Here is a 24,483-nt window from a genome sequence, read left to right on the forward strand (position 1 = left end):
TTTTTTTTAAAGATTTTATTTATTTATTTGAGACAGAGAGAATGAGAGAGACAGAGAGCACATGAGAGGGGGGAGGGTCAGAGGGAGAAGCAGGCTCCCCGCCGAGCAGGGAGCCCAATGCGGGACTCGATCCTAGGACTCCAGGATCATGACCTGAGCCGAAAGCAGTCGCTTAACCAACTGAGCCACCCAGGCGCCCAACATTTAGGAAGTCTTGAGAGCTATACAGTCTTAGTAGATACTATTTTTAAAAATTGTACTCTTGGTATTTGAGTAGTAATTCTCAACCAGGATTAAAAATACATGTACCTGGACCCACCCCAGGGATTCAGACTCTGTAGGTCTGGGAGAGGGCCTGGACTGGTTTATTTTTAAAAAGCTCCAAAGATGAGTGCAATAGACACCCTATATCTACAGCTGAGAACCACCACTACAAAGAGAAGGCAGGACAGGGGTCGCTCAGAATTCTGCTATTGCAGCATTGCTTTCAGATAAGTGGCACTGGGAACACCTGCAATTTGTTAAAAATGCAGAATTGAGGAGCACCTGGGTAGCTTAGTCGGTTAAGCATCCGACTCTTGACCTCAGCTCAGGTCTTGATCTCAGAGTTGTTAAGTTCGAGCCCTGTGTTGGGCTCCATGCTGGGTGTGAAATCTACTTAAAAAAAAAAAAAATGCAGAATTGAGGGATATACCCCATAACTAATGAAAAAGAATTTGTGTTTTAACATGTATTACTTGTAAGTACTTCTCTTAAGTTTGAGAAACACTGTTGCAGAACAATATCCTTATACTGTTTTAAAAGCACTGGAACTTTTTCTTTTTCCAAGTGAAATCTTATATGAAACCCCTCTAGGGGCTTCTGGGTGGCTCAGTTAGTTAAGCATCTGCCTTTGGCTCAGGTCATGATCTCAGGGTCCTGAGACTGAGCCCCACGTCAGGATCTCTGTTCAGTGGAGTCTGCTTCTCCCTCTCCCCTCTGCTTCTGCTCTCTCTCTCAAATGAATAAATAAAATCTTAAAAAACAAAAAAAAAGAAACCCCTCTAATATAAAATCGATAAAAAGCATTATTATTCTGGTTGATGAAGAAGGGGGAGTCCAGGGCCCCATCTGCTTAATCTCTACCTAAGTTTCCTGTCCTCTATCCCACCCTACCAGTTTGAAAACCACTCTTGAAATACACATTGAGAAGACAAGTCGGCTCTGGATCTTATCTGTAAGTTACTTTTAAAGCAGTAGCTGCAGAGGTATCAGTGTAACTCAAAATACTTTCCACAAGTACTTCTCACTCCTTTAAAGTACACTAAATAAAGGCAAACATTCACACACCCAGTGGTGTATTACAAGGGACTAGGTTCATCTTGAAGTAGGGGTGATGACGGTGGCTAGCATTTATTGAGCATTTACTAAGTGACAAACACTATTCTGTACGTGTTTTGCTTATCTAATCCTCACATAGTAGTCTTTAAGATAGGTGTTGTTATCGGCCCTCCCACGTTACAGATGTTAAGTAAGGTCTCTAACAGTTACATAGGCAGTGGGTAATGGAGCTCGGACTGGAACTCAAGTTAACTGGTGCCAGAACCTCTGGCTTAACCCCTTTACTGCTTTCCACATGGAACAGAAGCTCACCACCACCAGGGAAAAGAAGGTGGTGGTTGTGTGTCAGGGAGAAGCCACGTAAGGTTCTTAATACATTCTCCATCCATTATCATCATAAAAAAAGGATAACTGGGCATTTGAAAAAATAAAGACAAATGTTTGTGTATCTCTAACATGAACCTTCAATTCTGAACCTTCTTTTCTATTTCAAAGTTGTCTAGGCTGTTCACTTCAACCCAATTTCACTTTCCCAATTTGGGGGAAAGACTCAGTATGATCCACAAACCTGAAGTCCTGATGTAACTTATTTCCTGAACATGCCGCTTTCCATCTTTGGGGTATATCAGCAGCAAAAAGTAAGGCTCCTCTCAGTCTCTATTATAACCTCTCCGTTGCCCAAACAAATTGCACCAAATGAGTGAAATATGGCAGCCATCCTTCCCTTATCTAACACAAAGAGTCCTCTGGAGCAAGACCTAATCACAAGGCATACATAGGCCCATCATAATCTGCCTTCACCCTATGTGTATTATTCCCTTTTATCCTATACCATAAGCTCCAGTCACACTGAGCTAGTCTGCCCCAAATGTCTTGTACCTTCCCATCTCTGTGCCTTTTTATATCTGGTACCTTAGTCCGGAATGCCCTTCTCCCTGATGGTTAAAATTCTATTTAAATTCAGTTCAAAAGTCACTATCAATGGGAACCCTTCCTCAAGTGACCCAGTTAGAAATAAATGTATCCATCTTGCTATCTTCAGCTCTGTTTATGGTTCATTCTGGGCACTGGTATCAGTGTACACCTGACAGTTGTGTGTGTGTGTGTGTGTGATATATCTTCCACTAGATACGTTTCTTGAAGTCAAAGACCACATTTAATTTAAATTCACATCTGCCTAGCACAATGCCTTCCTCATTCTCGGCATGAAAAGAAATGAATGAAACTGAATAAATATAGTGTGGTTGTAAGCTGACACATTTCCTTCCATCATTCCTAAAGCCTAATCAAAATGCTAGTTAACAGTGACCCCAATTTGCTTTTCATTCCGTGGGGCAGTTTTAGAATACCCAGCTTCCCAGTATGCTCAGAACCACAGCTCCCAAAGGTAACTGGGAGTTCTAGGAGTAGCCAGCTCATAAATGATAGAACGTCTGTTCAGGATGAATTCTATCCAAGTGAGGTACTTGCTGACTGGGCAAGTTATGTAACCTAGTGTCTCAAATGTCATCATTAGCTATAGATTATCTGGATTTAATTCTGTATTATACTATTTTCATACACTGGTGCAGTACAAAATCTGTCTGGGTTTCAGTACTTAACAATCACACCACATACAGTACTAGCTGGCTGACCCTTTCCAAGTACTTTTGTATTGCATAGAAAATACTGACGCTTATTTCCTTAAACTACAGACTCAGCTGCTTGATGCCACAGGAACGGACCTCAAATGAGACAACCCAGAGATGATGTAAGTCATCTGTAGTGAGTTAAAGCTTTTTGCAACTGTCAGAATATGGTGGTAGGGGATGGGGAGGTTCCAAACTCGAGTAAAAGTGGTGTTGGTAGGAAAAGTTCTGTCTGACATCCCGCTAGACACCATCATCCCAACTGCACAAAGGCCATGTCTGCTTCCACAGTACCCCCACCAGCAAAGACCCTACAAGTGACTCAGTAAATGTAAAATAAATCCGTAACATAACATTTAGTGATCTAGCATATCCTCCCCTATCTATGGCTTTGACTTCTGCCTGTGGCACACTAAAAATTCCTGGCCCTGGAAGTTTAGCAGTCTGCTTTTTTATCCCCTATCCAGAAACAGTATTTAGATACCATGGGAAAGAATAAGACATGCCTGAATACAGAATTCTATTTGGAATAAGATCTGATATATTCACAAGAAACTTAAAGTCAGATTTTTGCCCAAGAGAAAGAGGCTATCAATCACTTCAAAAAAATACTGAGCAAATACTAAGTGCCCAGAACTAGTATTTCTCCCAAAATGGAAACCTGGTCACACAGAAGTATGTGTATTTTTACCATATTTTGGTTCTTCTGAGTCCTAGAAACAGACAAACAGATAGCCAAGGTGAAGGCCCACAGAACAAAAAGCCCAAAAAGGCTGTTGGATGAAAGAGATGCTGATGTGCCCCACAGTTACACAAAAGAGCTTCAACGCCCCCACATGAGTTTCTAATTTCTGCTCTACTGGAAGCTTTTCTTTCTTTCTTTCTTAATATTTTATTTATTTATTTTACAGAGAGAGAGCACAAGCAGGGGGAGCAGCAGGCAGAGGGAGAGTGAGAAGCAGGCTCCCTGCCAAGCAGGGAGCTCAAAGCGGGGCTTGATCCCAGGACCCTAGGATCATGACCCGAGCCGAACGCAGACGCTTAGCTGACTAAGCCACCCAGGCGCCCCTACTGGAAGCTTTTCTTTCCCTCTTTGATATACAAGGTATAAGATGTCAAGGTAAAAAAGAGAATCCTGAATAAAAAAAAATTTTTTTTTTTTTTTTTAAAGATTTTATTTATTTGAGAGAGAGAGCACATGAGAGGGGGGAGGGTCCGAGGGAGAAGCAGACTCCCTGCCGAGCAGGGAGCCCGATGCGGGACTCGATCCCGGGACTCCAGGATCATGACCTGAGCCGAAGGCAGTCGCTTAACCGACTGAGCCACCCAGGCGCCCTAAAAAATTTTTTTTAAATCTAAAACTAACCAACCAAACAAACTGAGAATGAAGAAGCAAAGCAAAGGTCAGCGTATTTTATTTTTTTAAAGAAAAGGTCAAGTGTACTCAAGGGAAAGCATCTATACAGAAGGGCCTTTCTATAACATGATTCTTAGGTTCACATGCCAGGTCATGTTTTAAAGCTGAAACACGGCTCTAATGAATGTTTACAGTGAAAGCTTCTATTATGACAATGACTAAAAAACCCAGAATAACTCTTTGAAAAGGTAAAGAAATGTAGACCTAATCCTGCATTGCCGTAAGATCCTCAATACATTTACATTTCTTTTTTTAAAGATTTTATTTATTTATTTGACAGAGAGACACAGCGAGAGAGGGAACACAAGCAGGGGGAGTGAGAGAGGGAAAGCAAGCTTCCCACAGAGCAGGGAGCCCAATGCGGGGCTAGATCCCAGGACCCTGGGATCATGACCTGAGCCAAAGGCAGACCCTTAACGACTGAGCCACCCAGGCGCCCCTACATTTACATTTCAATAAATGATTAGACATATATTAAACGCTGTGGGCATTTTAACTCCTTGCCCACAAAATAAATTTTGAGGATTAACCTCTTGAAATACAGAATGTGGTTCATTTGAGTAAAGAGTATTAAAAAAAAAAAAGGACGAATGAACTTTTAGGAAATGTAATATTGAAGGAAAAAGAATAGTAAAGTGTTTAAAAAAAACCTAGACAACAGTTTCACTTCAGTTTTTCAGTAAAACATGTAAACAGCTGCAACATTTTTTTGGCTTCAGCATCCTAGATGCATGTTATCCATACAGCTAAAGAATGTTAGCAGCTGTGAAATTCAGTTTTCCCTAATTTCGAATTCCCCATAGAGAGATACAACTGTATTTAGAAGGTTTTCAGGCTGCCATGTTTGCAAAACCTACCCACATCATCCACATCCCCACAAACCTCTCCAAAAAACCTGCTGGATTAGAAAGATAGGAAGTGACCCTGGTGGGTAGGGTTTACAGCACTCATCCTGAACAAAGCTCATTAACATACTCTGAATCACTTACTTTGGTAATATTTAGGAGTGTGTAATACATAGAACAAGGAACTAAAATGTAGGACTGTATCAAATTTAAACCATCTACACTTCCCTTCAGCTCTCAGACCTAGCTATTTTTTGGTAGCTTATACCCCACTTACTCTTGAACTTTCCTTTAACAGGAAGCAACTTTTAGGACTCCAAAATACACCGACATAGTCTTTGGAAAAAAAAAAGATCATCACTTCCCTTACAAAATCTTTAGCATACTGCTTTTTCTAGAATTCAGTGCAAGATCACTACTTCATCTGTACATCCCTGACTCTTCTGGACAAGGCAAGTGCACTTTATCTAAGAGGAGCCCCACTGACTGAAAGTTACTCATATTGTTTGGGCTGCTGGTATCATTTGGTTTGAACTGAACACTACAGATGCAGGCAGTTCCCTTTATTTTGGATTACTGCTGTTAGGACCTTTAACAAAGATCTGCATCAAACACAATGGCTTAATTACTTCTCTTACAGTGATTTACAGCCACCAATAAGCATTTTTCCATCATTTAGAAATAGGTGACCTATTCCATAGGACAAAACAGAAAGTTCAGCCTGTTGACAGCATTTAAGGGGCCAAACACTGTACTAAATGCCAGACTTAGTGATTAAAGTGACCTCAAATATGTGTTATATCTCTTGCTAAAAGAAGTTGCCAGATTATTAAAAAGAGCCTGCTACCGAATTACCAAATTATTGACTGAGAAATTCAGCAAGCCAGGCTTGGCTTCCAGAAACCTAAAACTTCTTCCCTACGCTAGCCTTCATTCCTTCTGTGCTGATATGATCCCTACTCCCTTATTCCTAGATAGGGATAATCATGGTCCAATTTCCACTTATTTATTACCAGCTACTCCCTGGAGTAGCAGGGTTAGAATATGAAGCCTTAGCTATAAAAAGCCCATGGAAAAACATGCGAATATTTATACACTACTTACATCCAGGTGCTTTAGCCCCCCGACCAGTGGCTTTTCAACTTTCTAGCACTAAACACTAACTCTGGTGGTTTGTGATTATTTGTCCTCAGTTTCACTCTCCTATTTCCATGTCCTTGACTTCCTCTCCCTAAAGTAATTAGCTCCCACTCACACAACAAGAAAGCAGAGAGAACATCAACATAGAAGTAACTGAAGAAACAGAAGGTGCCCTGCACAGTAAAACAAATTGTATCTTTCAACATAACCTAGTGGTTCTCAACTCTGGTTGCCTATTATGATCACCTCAGGAGCTTTCAAGTCTCCTGATGCCTAGGCTGCATTCCAAAGTTATTAAATAACAATCTCTGAGGATGGGACAAGGTATCAGTATTTGTTAAAGCTCCTCCAGGAAAATGCAATATGGAGTCAAGTTGAGACCACTACATTAAGTCAGACTGAACAGCTGCTCTCTCGTTTTTTATATAGAGAACTAATTCTAAATCTTGTTTTCTATACAGTATTTCAGAGGACTTCTTAAGTATTCCTAAACTCTAATCTCCTTTAAAATTAGGGAATTTCTTCCCTAGTAAAGGAAGGAGTAGGGGACGTTCTATTTCACTGGTGTAGGGAAGGAGTTCCTTTGCATATTCTCACATCTGCCAGGAGCTTCTTCTCCCTTTATAGACAGTAAAATCACGAAGACAAATTTTGGGTTCCCGTTAAGCAGGACGGACATTAGTCACAGACATCTGATTCCTGCAAGTTAAATGTCAAGGGGTCCTAGGTCCCCAAGGTTCCTTCTCCTACCTCCAGCAGGTCTATCATCCTGGTCATCTGGGAGTAGATAAGGACCCTATGTCCTTGAGACTTGAGCCGAGTCAGGAGGACATCAAGGGCATACAGCTTTCCACTGTCAGTGATGAGGCTCTCCTTGCCTGGGGAGAAGAAAAGGGGGGGAGGAGGGGGAAACTGTATTTAATTGAAGCAGCAAAATCACTCACTGCAAAGCTGTATGCAGCCAAAATTACGACAACCAGGATGCTTGTCATCATGAGGGCAGGAAAGTAGAGAAGAAGGCAAAGCACTGTTCAATCATGATCCAGTAGGGCTCTGGGAAGAAGTATCCTGAAAGAGGGAGGTGTACGCTCCCTTCCAACGGACAGTTCCCGTTCAGGTATCTGCTGCTAAGACAAATGAAAGCTTCCCTGCTCCATGTCCTTACTCAGGGGATAACAGGTACACATGGACATCTAAGAGTGAGGTCTATGTCATATCTGCTCTAAGTGACTTGAGAAACTTGTTTTTCCTTCTTCATCCTATCTCTAGATATCTGTTTCTGCTGGTTCTGTGGCTAAATGGTTTACATCTCCTGAAAGCATGAGAATGTAGAGAAACGAGGGCTACTCTTGCCTGTCCCTAGAGACACTTAAATACTGAGAAACGCAAATACACATATCCATTCCTGACCCTCTGTTTAAATCCAAACCCCTTCTCCTTGATGATTTCAAATAGGTTGGCTGGTAAATGTCATTATCCTAAACTGTAATTCAATAAAGACACTAAGGTTTGTTCAGCTTCTCAGAAGGACTGACTTTGGGTTTCTGTGAAATGGAAGCTGCTTTTACTCACTAACTTGTGCTTTCTCTTTCCTCCTCCCATTAAAAAGAAAAAATAAATAAATAAATAAAAAAGAGCATTTTAGCCAGAGATCTTTACAGAGCACTTAACTCTCAAATTTTCATCTTATCCATTCAGTATCATTCATCTCCCATCACATTTCAGGAAGGAGAGTTTCCTGTTTGCAGACTGGTCCATAAACATGCCCTGAACAATCACTGCTACTAAGAGGGGGAAGAAATGAGGCTGAAGGGGCCAGGAGATTTTAAGAGTATACGTGGAAGTGGCTGTGGGGTGCAAAAAGGGAGAGACAAAGGATAGAGAGAAGACACAACTAACCACTAAAAGTAAAAAAGGGATCTATTAAAAAAAACCCACAGTCTATCCCTAGTTTCTGGGTTCGAACCCATGGTTTTTTCCCCTCAGAACTGCAGAGGCTGACTGTTGAGAGCAATCCAAGAGTTCTCAATGGATTATTTCTCTGTTCTCGCCACTATCTGCCAAGTGCACAATCATTGTATAAACCGAACGAGAACGGATGTGCTGACAGCACCATAACAAATCATCAGCCCCTCTGTTTTTGCTACAAAGCCACAAGCCCTGGATGTTTACTCCTCTGCACTGCTGCTTGCCTTTTCCCACCTTCGGAACGCTGCCAGGCCACATCTCTCCCTCCACCACCCCCTCCCTGATGCTGTGGCACACACCTTTGTTCAGCCTCTTTGTTTGGTCCTGTTTAGATTACTGAAATGCTCTTCTTTTTGTTGATCTCCTTACCAACACAATCAAACGACTGCAGCTGGGACAGAACCAAATGCTAGGCCCTCTCCTTGGCACCAGACAAGGAGGCCTGTGTGAATTCCAAGTCTGATCAGGCGGCAACGCTTTCCTAACAACTTCAACGTTTCTCCTTTAATTGGATTCCCTGGGATCCCTCAATTTTGATAGCTCCTAAACATTCCCCAGAGTTTCTTTCTTTTTTCATTAAAAGCACAGGAAGGTGGAAAAAAAAAAAGAGAAGCCCATATATTTTTCAGTCATTTAGTAGAGTGGGCAAGCTAAGCTCATCGGATTTCTCCAGCAGCCTGCTTATCTTTTCTCTCCATTCACATTTACTCCCTCCACACAAGTATCTTAAAGTATGTAAATCTGTCTCGTGTCTGCATTTTGAGAAGCTTCATCTCAAAATCATGATTCAATGGTTTTCACATATTCCCGCTTCCCACATCTCCTTTCCTTTGCTAACGAGAACAAACTGATGCTAAGAGGAGGAGACTCAGAGATGAAGATGCACAAAGAACTCTGATGCACCTGAAAGAAGCAACAGTGGTGCCCGTTGTTAGCTGTTCCTGTGTATGTGGGAAGTGAAAGCAGATGGACTGGATTTCTTTGGACTACCCTGAAAGAAAAGGCCTAAGCAGAAAGAGACTGCAGCAACAGCCTTCGAATACTGAAGCAAGGAACAAGATTTCTACTTCTCCGTTAAGCACGCTGGCTCAGCACCCAGTACTTGTCCTTAGAAAGATAGGCAGAAAAAAATGGGTTTTCTTTCCCTGCACACATTGGGGTCTTTTGGGCCTGGCATCCACTACCCAATTTTTCAGGAGCTACCAAAGTTGTGCTGGACAACAGCACCACCTGTTGCTAAGCAGGGCACAGAGCCAAGAAGAGCACAATTCCCTAGAAATTAGGCTGATTGTGCCAAGTCAAACCTCTCTTTAAAACAGGACCTCAAAATGTTGTACAGACCTATCCTACTTTCTTACAATATTGTCTACGATCCTATAGTACAATCTTAACAGTATTTTCACTTAGGCACAAGTTCTTACTGGTCACAGTATAAGAGTCTGCTTAGGGACAAAATGAATATATCCCATGGCAGTATAACTAGGCTAACAGATGAAATAACTCCTTTTTCCAAGGAGAGGAGACTTCTGAAAGGACTGTACATCTTTCTCCTGGTAAAACAGGAGATGTATTCAAAGGTGTGAAATCCAGGAGATTTTGGTCTTTCGGGGACTATTAATGGAACCAACCCTTCCCAAGGAAACAGAAAATGTAAAAGTATAGAGAAAAAAGAGATAAAATACAGGTTCCAGTGACCCCACAACCCCCCACCCCTCGCTGCCCTGCCCCAGCCAGTCTACAGAGCACAATGGGGTCAGTGAGGAGCTGGTTGGTTCTCACAGTAAACAGCCAGTGAGGCTGGCGCTTTTTATCGATGCGAAAAGAACTCAGACACTTCCTGCTATTTAAACAAGGTCCATTTTTCTTTCAAAGAACAGGAAAAGCCACAAGAGATTCCCACAGCGCCAGCAGTAAGCCCTCTACTCCTATACTGGGAACTTAGGAGCCAGAGTGAAGAGGGGAGAAAGAAGAAATAAGGTGTTGTCTTGCTTCTTTCAACACCTGTGCTCATCTTCTGCCTGGGATTCGATGGTTTCCAGTCCTGCTGGATTTTAGTCCTCTATTGCCACTACCATCCAGGCCTGCTTTACAACTGGGCTTTCCCCTTGTTTTCCAACAGTACACCTTCACCCACTGCTTTCAGGTATTCTAAGTCTGCTACGAGGCCGCACACTATATGGCTCTCATAAACTCAAAATGGCATCTTCTAGTCCAAAGCACACCCACAGCTACTACCAGGCTGACCCAAAGTCCCTTGACACTTGGCAGATTCTCTCTTTTGGACGCTCAGCTCTAGTTTACTTCCATTATATCCAGTAAAAAGAATACAAAGTATCAGAGAATCTAGACAACCAAAACTGACATGGTAGCTCTCAACTACCACTCCAATCCGCCAGCAGGTGTAAGCAAAGAACATAAGCCTATGAACTCTGTGTTCAGTTTCCTTAAAAGTAGTCTCACTAAAGCAAAGATGAAAACCTAGTTTCCTTTCAACCCTCGGCCTTGACTCTAGAAGGTCTGGGAATCTGCTAGCATTCTGGCACAAAACACAGTGTTTTTCTTCTGGTTATCATTCAGATCTCTAGTGCTCCGTGCAGGACACTGTTTATGCTACTTCAACTAGGCTTTCTGAGAGTGACGACATTCTCATTCACCCTACTGGCAATGGCACAAGACAACTGTACTCACTCGACCTGGAGCCTTTCCTACCAAGTTTATTTCTACCCCCCCCCCTTTTTAAGGGTGGCATTCCTTTCTCAGCTGTAAGCTTGTCAAAGGAGAGTACGTAAGCACAAATCTAAAAAACATTTCTCTCTTAAGTCATAAATTACTTCAGTATTTTTACCTATAAAGTTAGTAAGGGCAAAACAGGAAACAAACCCCAAGAACTTTGAATTCCAAATATCTAAAGCCACCACATGGAGTATCTCCTCGGTTCCTCTTCCCTTGCCAGAGCGGGCAAAACGCCAAGAGAACAGAGAACTTACCTGGAATCCTGATGAAAGACCAGCCATTCTGAGGCCTGATGCTCCACAGTCCTCCAGCTGGCTCTGGGAAGAACTGGGACCGTCGATTTAGCCACTCTGCCGCCAGTTCAGGGGCCCCATTTAACAAACACTGCTTGGCTGCCAGACTCCCTCCTTCCTTCAGCACTCGCCGCTCATATTCTGCACTTCGGTCATTGCAGTAAGAATCCAATGGCACTGCGGTAACCTGCCGTGAGACAGTCACATGAGATAGCTCTTGCACATTTCCTACACTCCAACTTTGAAATCAGACAAATGTGGATAATTCTTAGGTTAGTGGTTTTAACTTCCTTGTTCTGACAAATAAGCTGCCTCTAATAACTGACTCAATGAGCTGGTCCAAGGAAAAGGCCAACCTCATATTAACATGAATCTGCAGCAAACTAAAGATCCAGAGAGTGCAGGAGTTTGCAGAAAAACTGGGATACCAGGTCAGGAATAATTCTATCATGGTTCTATGCATCTCTGATCCAACTTTGCCACCTCCCCTCATTGCTGGATAGTGTTTTTGGTGAAATTCTATTAGCCATACACAGAATGGGGAGATCAGAAAGGGAGCTGGAGCTACGCAGTCATTACTAAAGAACGAAAAGAGTTATTTGCCTGGTGCATTTGAAGCTATCTTTAATGCTTTTCTGCCAAAATTCCCAAGTTTATCAAGACTTCTTTCTCCTCTCCCCTGACCAGGATGCTGACTGACAAACCTAATGAAAGATACGAGAACCTTTCTTGTAGGCCATAAGCTGGGATATGGTGGAGGGGGGTGGAGAAAGCAACTGCCAGAGACTGGTGGATTCATTTCCTGGCTAGGACAGAGGCTATGCACAAATTCTTATCTCCCCACAAGGTGCAACAACACTGAAATGCTGCCCCCCTCCCCCCCATGGAATAGAAGGCTCCCGCCAATTAAGAAACGGGCTTTTTAATCCTTTAGTGATCTGGGTCTATTCCCACTCTAATAAGCATCTGTGTATTCAGATAACTGTGAAATCACCTGATTAGAAGCCTGAGTTACCTTCTGTTGAAATTTGGAGGCTGTGATTAGCTGCAAGCTCAGGCTGATAAAAATGCTAAAGTCCCATTATATGCACTAAATTGCTCAGAAAAACCCTGGAGCAAGACCAAGAAATGGGGAGAAATTGGGTATAAGGAGCAAGTGCAGAGGAATGAGAGAGATCAGAACATAGAACACTGGCCGTACCTAGTTAGCTAGTTTTATTGTTGCTATTATTTCCCAGAAGTGAGACATTTAGGAAAATATATCTTGCTATTAACTTTTCTATCTTCATGCCCATCAATCTTTAGGGCAATGGAATGGTTGTCAAGTTTTGGTATGCGTAAGAACCTTCTTGGGAGCTTATCTAAAGTGCAGATTTTGATCCAGAAGATCTAAGGGACAAGCGAACAGCTCTAGGCTTTTAACGAACACCACGGCCTTCAGGCCAAGCCTTAATGCTGCCTTGGGGTACATTAACAGTCAGCTAGCTGACTATGGGGCTGCAGGTGCCTCTGCTGGAGACTAGAAGATACCAAAACAATAGAAAGAGCATCATTTACTAATACCACAGCGTCCTCTACTCTGGCTTATAGATGAAGCTGAACTGAGTTGGCTAGAGAACAGTGCCATCTACAGTCCAGACACAAAACTACAGGGAGGTGTTACAGCAAGCTGGGCCCCCGCAGCTCCAAAACCCAGACAGGCTCACATATCAATCAGTTTCACACACAGTACTAGGTGCAGGTGTTGGTAATCTCAAGTGGTCATCTTTACCCACTCCAAAAGGAGTATGTTCTCTTACTTCCAACTTCTTCCTTTTTCCCACTGAAAGCTGAACAGAGACAAATGAAGACAGAAATAAAAAACAGGTGGATAGGGGCGCCTGGGTGGCTCTGTCGTTAAGCATCTGCCTTTGGCTCAGGTCATGATCCCAGGGTCCTGGGATCGAGCCCCGCATCGGGCTCCCTGCTCAGCAGGAAGCCTGCTTCTCCCTCTCCCACCCCCTATGCTTGTGTTCCCTCTCTCGTTGTCTCTGTCAAATAAATAAATAAAATATTTAAAAAAGTAAAAAAAAATTTTAAAAAAAAAAAGGTGAATAAAAACTGGATCTTTCCTGCTATGGCCTGTCCTGGCAGTATCTCAGCGGCTACCTACCATCTAGGGTATGACCAGTTCTATATAGTATATATACTTTTGGATGAATAAAGCACATTTACTCTTTTCTAACGAGAGACTCATACTGACCAATTTTACACTCAAACATAATGGCTTTGTTTTTGCTGCTGTTGTTTATTTTGTAGAAAAGCAGAACTTATACTGGAATTATATAGACTTTGGGGGGCACCTGGGTGGCTTAGTGGGTTAAGCGTCCGACTCCTGATTTCGGCTCAGATCATGATCTCAGGGTCATAAGACTGGGTCCCACATCATGCTCTGTGCTGGGTGTGGAGCCTGCTTAAGATTCTCTTTCCCTCTCCCTCTGCCCCTCCCCCACTTGCTCTCATGCACGCACTCTCTCTAAAATAAATAAATAAAAGAAAGAAAGAAAGAAAGAAAGAAATATATATGTATAAGGCCCAGATTCTCCAGATGAAAAGCCAAAAGCTAGAAACTCAGCACAAAGGAACAGGGAACACTGACACAGGGAAAATATTTTTCCTGCCTAGAACTCACTCCTAGGCACTCTTAAGAGTTTAAAAAGAAAACAACTTTCTCCAGTTATAAACTTTCACCTATTTTCCAATTTCATTTGGCTGATATCCTTCCAAGTCCAGGATTGAAAACTAGGTAGTATGCAAGGCCGAGATCTTAGTGAAATATTTTTTATGTTTTGATAAGCTTCTTTGGCAGGAGCCCTGGATCAAGATATATGCAGAATCACAGAATGTCATGTCGTAAGTACGTAAGCAGTGAACTCATGAGGTCCAAAAAGAGGCAAACAAGTCCACTTCTAATTAAACTGTGCTTCCCAAGTCAGCTCTATCCTAGACAGCCTCCACCCATTCTTCTAACCCCAAGTGGCCTTCCTGATACCTCAGAAGCAGGGGGAGATGAAGCATGATATACCATTCTTCCCTCCCCACAAATGGAAATGCATACTCTCTTCAGTCTCACATGAGCTAACCTCTGTTTCTTGCTTCATTAACTTCCTAAACTATAGTATCTTCAAGGGCCATCTCAAGCATTTAGCGCGTCCTTCCCGAGGACGTGTATACTCCTGCTCTGGCTCTAGGAAGCGTGACCACTCCAAGCGCTTCAGTTTTTTGGTAAGATGGATTTCCAGGGTCTTAGTTTATTAACCCTGCAGAATTATTTCCTCAGCTAATGAGAAAACAGCTCCTATAATTCCTTCCTTAGTGGCACAGTTCTTCCAGAACTGACCCTAAAGTTTCCACAGCGTAAGACAGGGACATTAATTTGTTTTAGCTCAAGGCTAAGGTTAGACTTCAAAGGAAGTCAGTTTTCCCCACCACAGTTGGGTTAGAAATCAATATAAAATAATCAAGGTATCTCAGGATTACTCACACTCCAGGCCTGATCTGAAAGGTAAAAGCTTGCGTTATGAGTGTATAAATAAATATTCAGACATATTTAAAACTCCTCTTCCTGTCCATATAACCCTGGTATAATTACTCCCATTTCAGGTTTGGCATCTGCTATGTGAAGAAACTCTACAATTACAGAGGGAGGGGCTGAGTAGGAAAGGAGGGTCCTGGAACAGAGTGCTTCAGCCAAATGATACAAAGTTTTCTGCTGTTCCCTGCCCGCCACCCCACCTTTATGCTATTCTAGCATCCTTCAAACTAGTCACTATTTACTGTCCTTTAGGGAAACAGCAGCATCAGGTATGATAGCTTAGATTTTGGGCTCCTCAGAAAACAAGTCCCCAGCTGTACAGCTGAGGTACTGCATGTGTGTGTTGGCAGAGTGGGGCTGTTCTTCAGAGTGGCTGGCTACAGAGCTCTGAGTGGAACAAATGAAGAATTTGTATGCCTGTAAATGCAATGACAGCCCAAGGCAGCTCACTTTTTAACTGGCTCTATAAATCACTAGGGATATGAGAAGTAAAAATATCTAGACATCCCTCTCTGAAATCTAGACTTCCTCTTATAAGGCCTCTCAGTATATACATCAGATTGGGAGGGTGAGAAGGAAATGAACCACACAACTATGAAACCTGAAGACCACTTTCTATAGAAGCAGCTGACTTTTTTTTTTTTAAAGATTTTATTTATTTATTTGAGAGAGAGAATGAGAGAGAGCACATGAGAAGGGGGAGGGTCAGAGGGAGAAGCAGACTCCCCGCCGAGCAGGGAGCCCGATGCGGGACTCGATCCAGGGACTCCAGGATCATGACCTGAGCCGAAGGCAGTCGCTTAACCAACTGAGCCACCCAGGCGCCCAGCAGCTGACTTTAGATGTTTTCTAGAAAAGGTGCATTTCCCTGCATTGACTTAAGCTTCAAAGACCAAAAATGCTTTGGAAGAACAGCATACATAGAAAATCTAAATACTTTTGGGCGTCTGGGTGGCTCAGTCGTTAAGCGTCTGCCTTCAGCTCAGGTCATGATCCCAGGGTCCTGGGATCGAGCCCTGCATCGGGCTTCCTGCTCCGCGGGAAACCTGCTTCTCCCTCTCCCACTCCCCCTGCTTGTGTTCCCTCTCTCACTGTGTCTCTCTCTGTCAAATAAATAAAATCTTAAAAAAAAAAAAAAAGAAAGAAAATCTAAATACTTTCTATTTAGATAGCCAATATAAATCACAGCTGACAGTGGCCTGGGAATCAAGTTCATGTAGTACAGGTCAGCAGAAAGAAGGGAAGGCAGGCAGGAGTCAACAGGACTCAGTACCACCATCATCTCATTTCCATTCATCAACTTTCTTGGGACCCCCTGCCAGATTCTGACCTTAGATAACTTAATAAAGGATGCAAGCTGATGTAAATAATGACAGAAAAATATCACTAAGGAAGATTCAAAAGGCTCCACCTTCTTTAAACAACTGTGAACACAGCAGACCTTCTAGAATGAGTGGAGAAAACAAGGTAAAACACAGAAGGGTGAGAAACGTCGGCCTCTTCAAGAGTTTTCCTGGCTAACTGAAAGATGCTCCTTAAAGCAAAAGGAAATGAGCTGGAAAGACAGAAACTTTTTCTCTGCTCTTACCACAGAGTCTGGCGCATCTCTACCCAGCCCTCTCCCTTCACATACTTGTTCAGAGTTGTAAGAGAGCTTCTGTCTAGCTCTGATCAACGACAGGAAAGAATGGGAAAGGTAAGCAGAGTAAAAAACTGCACTGTGAGAAGGGGAGCCTTTGCGGCGATGCTGAGGGCAATCACCAGAGTGCCCGGTTTTGATAAATGGAGTGTTAGGAAGGCTCTAACAGGTGCCCAATGTTGAAACCACAACAGAAACTGCTCCCAACCTGCAAATAAAACTATGACTGTTGAATGGTGAATAGAGAGCAACAGTCACTTTTCAGAGGGAACATACCTGTGAACCACAGTCTAGGCAGGGCTGCTGAGGAAAGCATGAGAACACCAGACTAAGAAGTTTCTTGATGCTGGAGTGTTATGTTTCCTTTTGTTATCTGGAGACTGCACTGAGGCGAGAAGGCCAGATCAAATCTCCCTCCCAATCTGGCCCCCTCCTCTAAAAAACCCTCAAAAGCCTCAATGCAGGTAACAAATGGCTCCCTCTCCTTTTCAAATATTCCACTGTCCCTGACCCTGCTGTTTGGTGATAATCTACCTGACAGATGGCTTGTTCCCATGGTAGTTTAGAGCCCCTGACTGAAAGAGAGGAACTACACAGGAGAGACATGGTCAGGGAAAGAAGCCGTTCTTATCTACCATGTAACAGTTCTCAAACCAACACAATTTAAAGGGAGGAGTACTGTCTTGGGAAAGCCAGGACCACGTATGTCCTCTAAACAGTGAGGATTTATGTTTCTTAAGGTCCAAACAGCTTAAAACAGTTCTGTTTAAGAAATGGATCTCTTAAAAGAGGGTTTATTCCTTCAAGTTTCATCTATTTTGTCTCTTCCCTCCTGTGGCACTTACTCGTGGACTGGCCACACACAAAAAAGATGGCAGTTCAGTGAGCAGGCAGCAACGAAGCGAGGAGGTAGCTGATCTCCGCTGATGGATGACCTGGTCTGAGTAGCCACTCACTGCTTTACAGTGGCTGCTGAAAACCAGAGACTACAAAACAGAAACGCAAATTAGTGCCACTGGCAATTATGTTTAATGCAAGCAAAATGGAAAAAATGTCAAATATTAAACATCTGACTTAAACACATTCTTCTTAGTGAATATTAATTCTAATAAACAATAAACCAGTATTTAGAACCAAATGTATAATATAGCCAAAGCTCATGTTAATTTTAAAACCATGGTTTTATTAATATACTGTAAGCCAAGTGGCATTTCTAATTCTACCTTTTTCTGGAAGAGATACTGTTAATTGTAAATAGTTAGAACATAACTTTCATTAGACAAAACAACGTATATGTGGGGGCAAGTTTGGTTCATTGGTTACACCATGGATGCAAACTCACGTCTTAAATTAAAAACATGATGGCTAACAATATTTCCTTCTAAATTTTTCTTCAAGGCCCATTTTTTTTTTTAAGTGATTTTATTTTTAAGTAATCTCTACAACCAACATATGTGGCTCAAACTTACAACCCCGAGATCAAGAGTCGTATACTCTACTTACCGACTGAACCAGCCAGGCATAAGGCACATCTGTTTATAACAGTGCATGTACAGCTGACCGTTGAAGAACATGGGTTTGAAATGTGTGGATCCACTTATACATGTTTTTTTTCCCAAAAATAACTCAACAATACTGTAAATGTATTTTCCTTATGATTTTAGTAACATTTTCTTTAGCTTACTTTGTTGTAAGAATACAGTATATAACACATATACAAAATATGTGTTAACTGGCTGTTTATGTTATTGGTAAGGCTTCCTGTCAACAGGAGGCTGTTAGTAGTTAAGTTTTGGGGGAGTAAAACGTTATACGTGGATTTTTGACTGCAGAGAGGGTCAACATCCCTAACCCCTGCGTTGTTCAAGAGTCAACTGTAGTTCTAGCAAGGTTAGCTGTTTCATTTATTCAGTGACATCAATACAAGTGGTCAGGAAAAGAAAACAATATTGCTTTAGTTCTTTTATCTGACCATTTTTAAAAAACAAATTCTTCATTTACATTACATTATCAATACATTTTAACAGACTAAAAGCTCATAGTAAAGCTTCAGTTTATAACCTTTCATGAGAAAGATTTTTTAAAAGTATGGAATGTTGGGGCGCCTGGGTGGCTCAGTTGGTTAAGCATCTGCCTTTGGCTCAGGTCATGATCCCAGAGTCCTGGGATCAAGCCCCTCAACAGGCTTCCTGCTCAGCGGGGAGCCTGCTCCTCCCTTTCCTCCCCACTAGTGCCCTTTGTTGCTATCTTTGTCTCTCTCTCTCAAAATAAATAAATAAAATCTTTTAAAAATTTTTTAAAAAGTATGGAATGTTCACGTAAAAGAATCTGTCAGTGGGATTACACTGTTCTTTACTGCAGATGCAATTCTTTCTTCAGTGCAATGTTAGACATTTTATCTTTGGATCTTCATTCTTGACTACTTCACTTTTTTTCTTTATTGTTTTCTCAGATAAGGCAGGTTGGTAACCTAAATAACCATACAGATGAAGATAATACATACACAAGGTAGGCAAATTTGTACATTGGTACAAGGTCAAGAAAACAAACTGCAAGATGAACAGTAACCAGGACTCTGTACAGAAGAATAGTTACAATTCCAGTACCAAAAGCTTCCAGGACCAAATCTCTTCAAGGCTTCTTTGTTTGGTAGGTATCTTTTCCCAAAGTAAATGGGCTCTTCAGGATCACACTTTGAGAGAAGCCATCTTAAGTTGTCTACCAGGATATGTGTATCATAATCTGCTTTCCAAAAACCAATCAGCATTTTCTGAATAATGGTCATGAACAAACTGAAAGGCCTGAACTGTTTCTAGGAGAGTTGGGCTGTCTCCAGTGGTTTCTAACCACACTGTATGGAAGTCTTTACAATGCTTTATTACAACATTAGGTCCACGTAGCTTTGACATGTTTGGTATTTTCCTCTAGATGTGGATGTCCCTGTCATTACCCAGAAAAGAATTTTAACCTTCTGATAGTTTTTCAATAATATCTGCGTTCTCATCTTTATGTTGGCTAGCATCTGCATTGAAGTTCATCCGCCTCGATGTCCATTACCTTCTGAATGCCTAGTGTAAGGATCACTACAAAGATTATTAGACCAGGTATCACCCTGTTCTTCCAATACTAGATACTGGATAGGTAAGAACATACACTTAAAACAATCCTATCCTAATGCACAGATGAAGATAGTCAATCCTCTTGTTTTCTGCAAGCACATTTTCTATTATTGGTGTTAAGCACCCTTGCCCCTCCTAGGGGGTGGAGAGAAAAGAGTCTAGTTTACTGCTCATGTCATCGAGCTACAGTAGTAGTTCAGGACTGCTAGTTAGGGTGTCTACTGCCACTCAGGGGACTGAGGCAGCAGCAGTAGCTGACCTCAACACCTCTGAACTGCTTACTAACTTCTAAAGAGCAGTAACTAAACAATGTCTCTGCCAGGGATCTCTTAAAGTCACCCTCATTTTAAGTATTCTCAAATGGCAAAATTCAACAAAGCCTGTTTCTTACTTCATTCCTAGAATATAAAGATAAAAGATGAAAGAATGAACATTTCCTTCAATTATTTTCTCTTCAACATTATAGTTATTAGTAAGAAAGAGTTACAACAGTCACTGTAGGGAGTCCTTTTAACACAGTATGTAATATTTGTGACACCTTTCCGGAAAAAGTCTAATGATAATTCTACTCCCGGGGTGGTCATTCCCAAATAAAACATGTTCACTTGTCTTACATGAGCTAGGTTAAAATGATATTCTCACTGGAAGTCATTAAAGGCAGGGTGATTTGTAGCTTTGATTTTAGATTAAAAAAAAATTCACTAGCTCAAAATGCTCATGCACAGCCTTAGCTTTAGAGAAACCCTGACCACCTCCCCAGCATATTTTACCCAGTCTATACTTTTCTACATTATTTTCTCTTAACCTTGGTACCATCAATTCTTCCTTAGGATAGGTGGTCCTTAATACCACATTACCCACATTCCTTTCACATAATGACATGAACTACTAGACACTGCTACCTACAAAAAAATTTAATGCTTAACACAGAAGAACACAAAGGACACCTTAAACACCACTGCATAAGATGCTTGGGTGAGTAGGTGAAGGAGGGACAGAAAAGAAGTTTCATTACTGCTTTAGTCTGTTTTGGCCTAGAACAAATTAGAAAAAAGACACAGAATGTCACACTACGGGAGACATGATTTGGTTATGATGTGGGCACACATCATTTGGTTATGATGTGGGCACACATCTGCTGTTCTGTTGTCCCTTCCTCATGCTCTTGAGGGTCTTCATTACCCTGTAGGTACTGGCAGCTATATGTGTCTTGCTACCAGAACGACAACATGCACATAGCTTTTGTCTTTTGGCACTACACAAAAGTCTCAATGGAAAATAAGTAGGGCAGGAAGATAGGCCCCACACCTGTAAACTTCTTGCCACAGTATAGCACAGAAAACACACAGATGTTTTTCCCCTCAGATATAGACTTACCCACTTAACAAGGGGCCATACTTTATTCTCCACGTCTTGTTTAAAATTAAAAGGAACATTTATGTTACCATTAGGTCTTCATTACTCAAATTAACTTTCTGCTTTTGTTCTTAAAGAATACATCAAACATAGGTATAGAGAAAAGGTCTCACTTTATTATTATTATTATTTTGCTTTTTAAGCTTTTATTTTAATTCCAGTTAGTTAACATACAGTGTTATATTAGATTCAGGTGTACAATATAGTGATTCAACATTTCCATAAATCACCCGGTGCTGTCACGACAAGTGCACTCTTCATCAACCTTCCCCCAACCCCCTTCCCCTCTGGTAACCGTCAGTTTGTTCTATAAAATTAAGAGTCTGTGAGGAAAGGTCTCACCTTAAATGAAAGGGTGTAGTGTTTATAGATCAACTGCTAGACTAAATGGATTCTATTTTCAGGTATTTTAAGTGACCAAACAAAAAGAGAGAAAATAAAGCACAGAAAAACCCTGAATACAATGGCTTCCCAGAGTTTTCCACAAGGGGCGTTGGCAGCTTTCATGATCTCAGGAAATAATAACATACATAAATACTCTAGTTGCAAATTAACATTTAGCAGATGAGCTTTTTAAAACCTCCTGTTTGGGATTCTTCATCAATAGCCAGTCAAAGCTCTCTAAGCATAAAATAGAGAACAGTGTTTAAAACTTAAACACACACCACTCTTTTCAAAAACAATTCTTTATGTTTAGATCCTTTCGCATATTTTAAATTGCAAAATCTGAACTGCCCCCAATTTTTATGACCTAGCTCACAAAAGCTGTGGAGTATGTAAAGCTTTTGACACACATGATGCCTAAGTGGCTATTACCATGACAACAGTTCCACTGAGACAGATACAGGAGATGGAATCAATGCTGGTACAGGTTTCCCTTGCTACCCGAAAGTAGAGAATTCCTCTGAAAACTTTTGTAAGCTGAAATAGCATAAAGCAAAGAAGCAATTACAATTAAACTCTATGGAAAAATTTTTGAGCATTCCCAGACCCCCCAAAATCGCTTTTCCGATACCTTAGGACACACCTTGCTAACGAATGCACAAAATAAACTGAGATACAGCACAGATGCACACAGACATGGCTGAAAGCTATGGCAGCTGGATGCTGAGTCTAGTGCCTGGGCAGGGAGCTGGGCCGTGCCGCTCTCACTGCTCCGGTGCACAGGGCTCTGTAAGGGCTCCGTGCCAAACAAATGCTGAATGCTACTTCCGCTTTTTGCCTTTTTTTGGAAAAAGCAAAAGTCCTCTTCAGATCTCTTTTGATTAGTGAAACAGGTATGAATGTAGGTCCTTCTTAAAAGCCAAATGGCATAACCGTGAACTTTTGAAAAGAGAGGGACACCCTGTACTCTGCTTCTGCCAATCATCATTTTTAACTGGATATAGCATAAAATCTGCTTTGCCTCCCCAAAAGATGACTACATGGTATATATCCTACAGATTCTGGATTTTCTTTATTCTTCTAAGCAAAACAAGATTAAAATATGTGTGAAACTTGTATTCTTTAACCCCTACAAAACTGTACAAGAAAGGAGCTCTGCCCAGAGCTCACAGTGGGGAAGGAGGTGTGTGAGATTGAATTTATGAAAAATTTGAACTAACTACTTTTCCTTCTTAAAATTCTCACCAGTACAGCCGGGTGGAACACAATAAAATTCAGTGGAACACAGTGAATCATGCTGGCTTTTGTTTCACAAGTATCATAAGAGAAAAAAATATCAGACAAGCATTCATGTCAAGTAAGAGAGTTTAAAAGACCCTAAACTTTGTTTAAAACACCTCTAAATGTCATCCGATCTGTATCCTTAGCCTAGTTCCTTAGTTCCTTCATGTGTATTTATCATCCCAAAGCCAGTATTATGAGAATAGCACTTCCTTGAACTCTGTAACACAGAATTCGAACCTAACATTCACTGCAGAGAACAAGGGTTTTACAGGCACCCCTGGGAAAAAAGCTTCTCACTGTCCAGATTCATTCATATCCACGGTGGGAAAGAAGGAGGTGAGGACTGGGTTAGACCGCTGGATGACTCAGTAGTATGGGATCTGAGATAGCTTACCAGGAACAAAATAACAACATGTAGCTAAGTCAACACTCATTACCTGTCTTCCCAGAGGAATAAGAACAAAGCCTTTACCTGGATCCAATGATAGGAAGCTGTATTTAGGAGACAGGCTGCTGGAACAATAACTACTACTCTTCATAAAACAAATGAAGGCACAGAGAAGAATGAAGAATTTTCTGCAATAAGAGGACAAAGCTGCATGTGGAAAAATTAATTCAAAGCTAATTTGGTAGCTTTAAAGGAATTTTATGGGGCGCCAGGGTGGCTCAGTTGTTAAGCATCTGCCTTCGGCTTAGGTCATGATCCCAGGGTGCTGGGATCGAGCCCCATGTCGGGCTCCCTGCTCAGCGGGGAGCCTGCTTGTCCCGCTCCCCCTGTTTGTATTCCCTCTCTCGCTCTGTCAAATAAACAAACAAAATCTTTAAAAAAAAAAAAATAAAGGAATTTTACTTGAAATTATTATTTGAATAGTACAAGAGAAAGAATTCTACACCTGCTTCCAATTTTAGCATTTCCCATGGTCTTTGCTCTCAGGTCTATCCACTCCAGAATAACCCTAAGGGTGCCTGGCTGGCTCAATCAGTAGAGCATGCCACTCTTGACCTCTCAGGGTTGTGAGTTTGGGCCCTATGTAGGGGGTAGAGATTACTTAAAAAAAAGGGGGGGGTGCCTGGGTGGCTCAGTCATTAAGTGTCTGCCTTCGGCTCAGGTCATGATCCCAGGGTCCTGGGATTGAGCCCCACGTCAAGCTGGCTCCCTGTTCCGCGGGAAGCCTGCTTCTCCCTCTCCCACTCCCCCTGCTTATGTTCCCTCTCTGGCTGTGTCTCTCTGTCAAATAAATAAATAAAATCTTAAAAAAAAAAAAAAAAGAATAACCCCAAACTTCATCTTTAAAAACTGATCTTGAACATGGAATCACTTGTATATTTTTCCATCAAAACTTTGTTTTTTTTAAAAATATTTTATTTATTTATTTGAGAGAGAGAGAGAGAGAGAAACAGCATGAGAGGGGATAGGGTCAGAGGGAGAAGCAGGCTCCCCGCTGAGCCGGGAGCCCAACGTGGGACTCGATCCCAGGACTCCGGGATCATGACCTGAGCTGAAGGTAGTCGCCCAACCAACTGAGCCACCCAGGCGCCCAAAACTTTGTTGTTTTAAAGATTTTATTTTTTTAAGTAATCTCTACACTCAATGTGGGCTCAAACTCACAATGTCAAGAGTGGCACGCTCCACTGGCTGAGCCAGCCAGGTGCCCCACTTCCATTAAAACTTTGAAACAAAATTTGTATTTACTTTGCATAGTAAAATAAGCCTATTCCACTT

At 41.7% G+C, this 24,483-nt stretch overlaps 1 protein-coding gene across 1 annotated transcript in view; it reads right to left on the reverse strand.

The window, feature by feature from the left end:
• INO80 (INO80 complex ATPase subunit) overlaps positions 1–24,483 on the reverse strand; it is a 101,020-nt gene that overhangs the window by 27,855 nt on the left and 48,682 nt on the right. The window contains 3 exon segments of the mRNA XM_081830962.1: positions 7,101–7,228; positions 11,306–11,531; positions 17,403–17,543. Coding sequence (XP_081687088.1) covers positions 7,101–7,228; positions 11,306–11,531; positions 17,403–17,543 — 495 coding nt within the window.

Source organism: Leptonychotes weddellii, chromosome 9 (assembly GCF_054177405.1).
Source record: "Leptonychotes weddellii isolate Sample4059 chromosome 9, ASM5417740v2, whole genome shotgun sequence".
Classification (NCBI taxonomy): domain Eukaryota; kingdom Metazoa; phylum Chordata; class Mammalia; order Carnivora; family Phocidae; genus Leptonychotes; species Leptonychotes weddellii.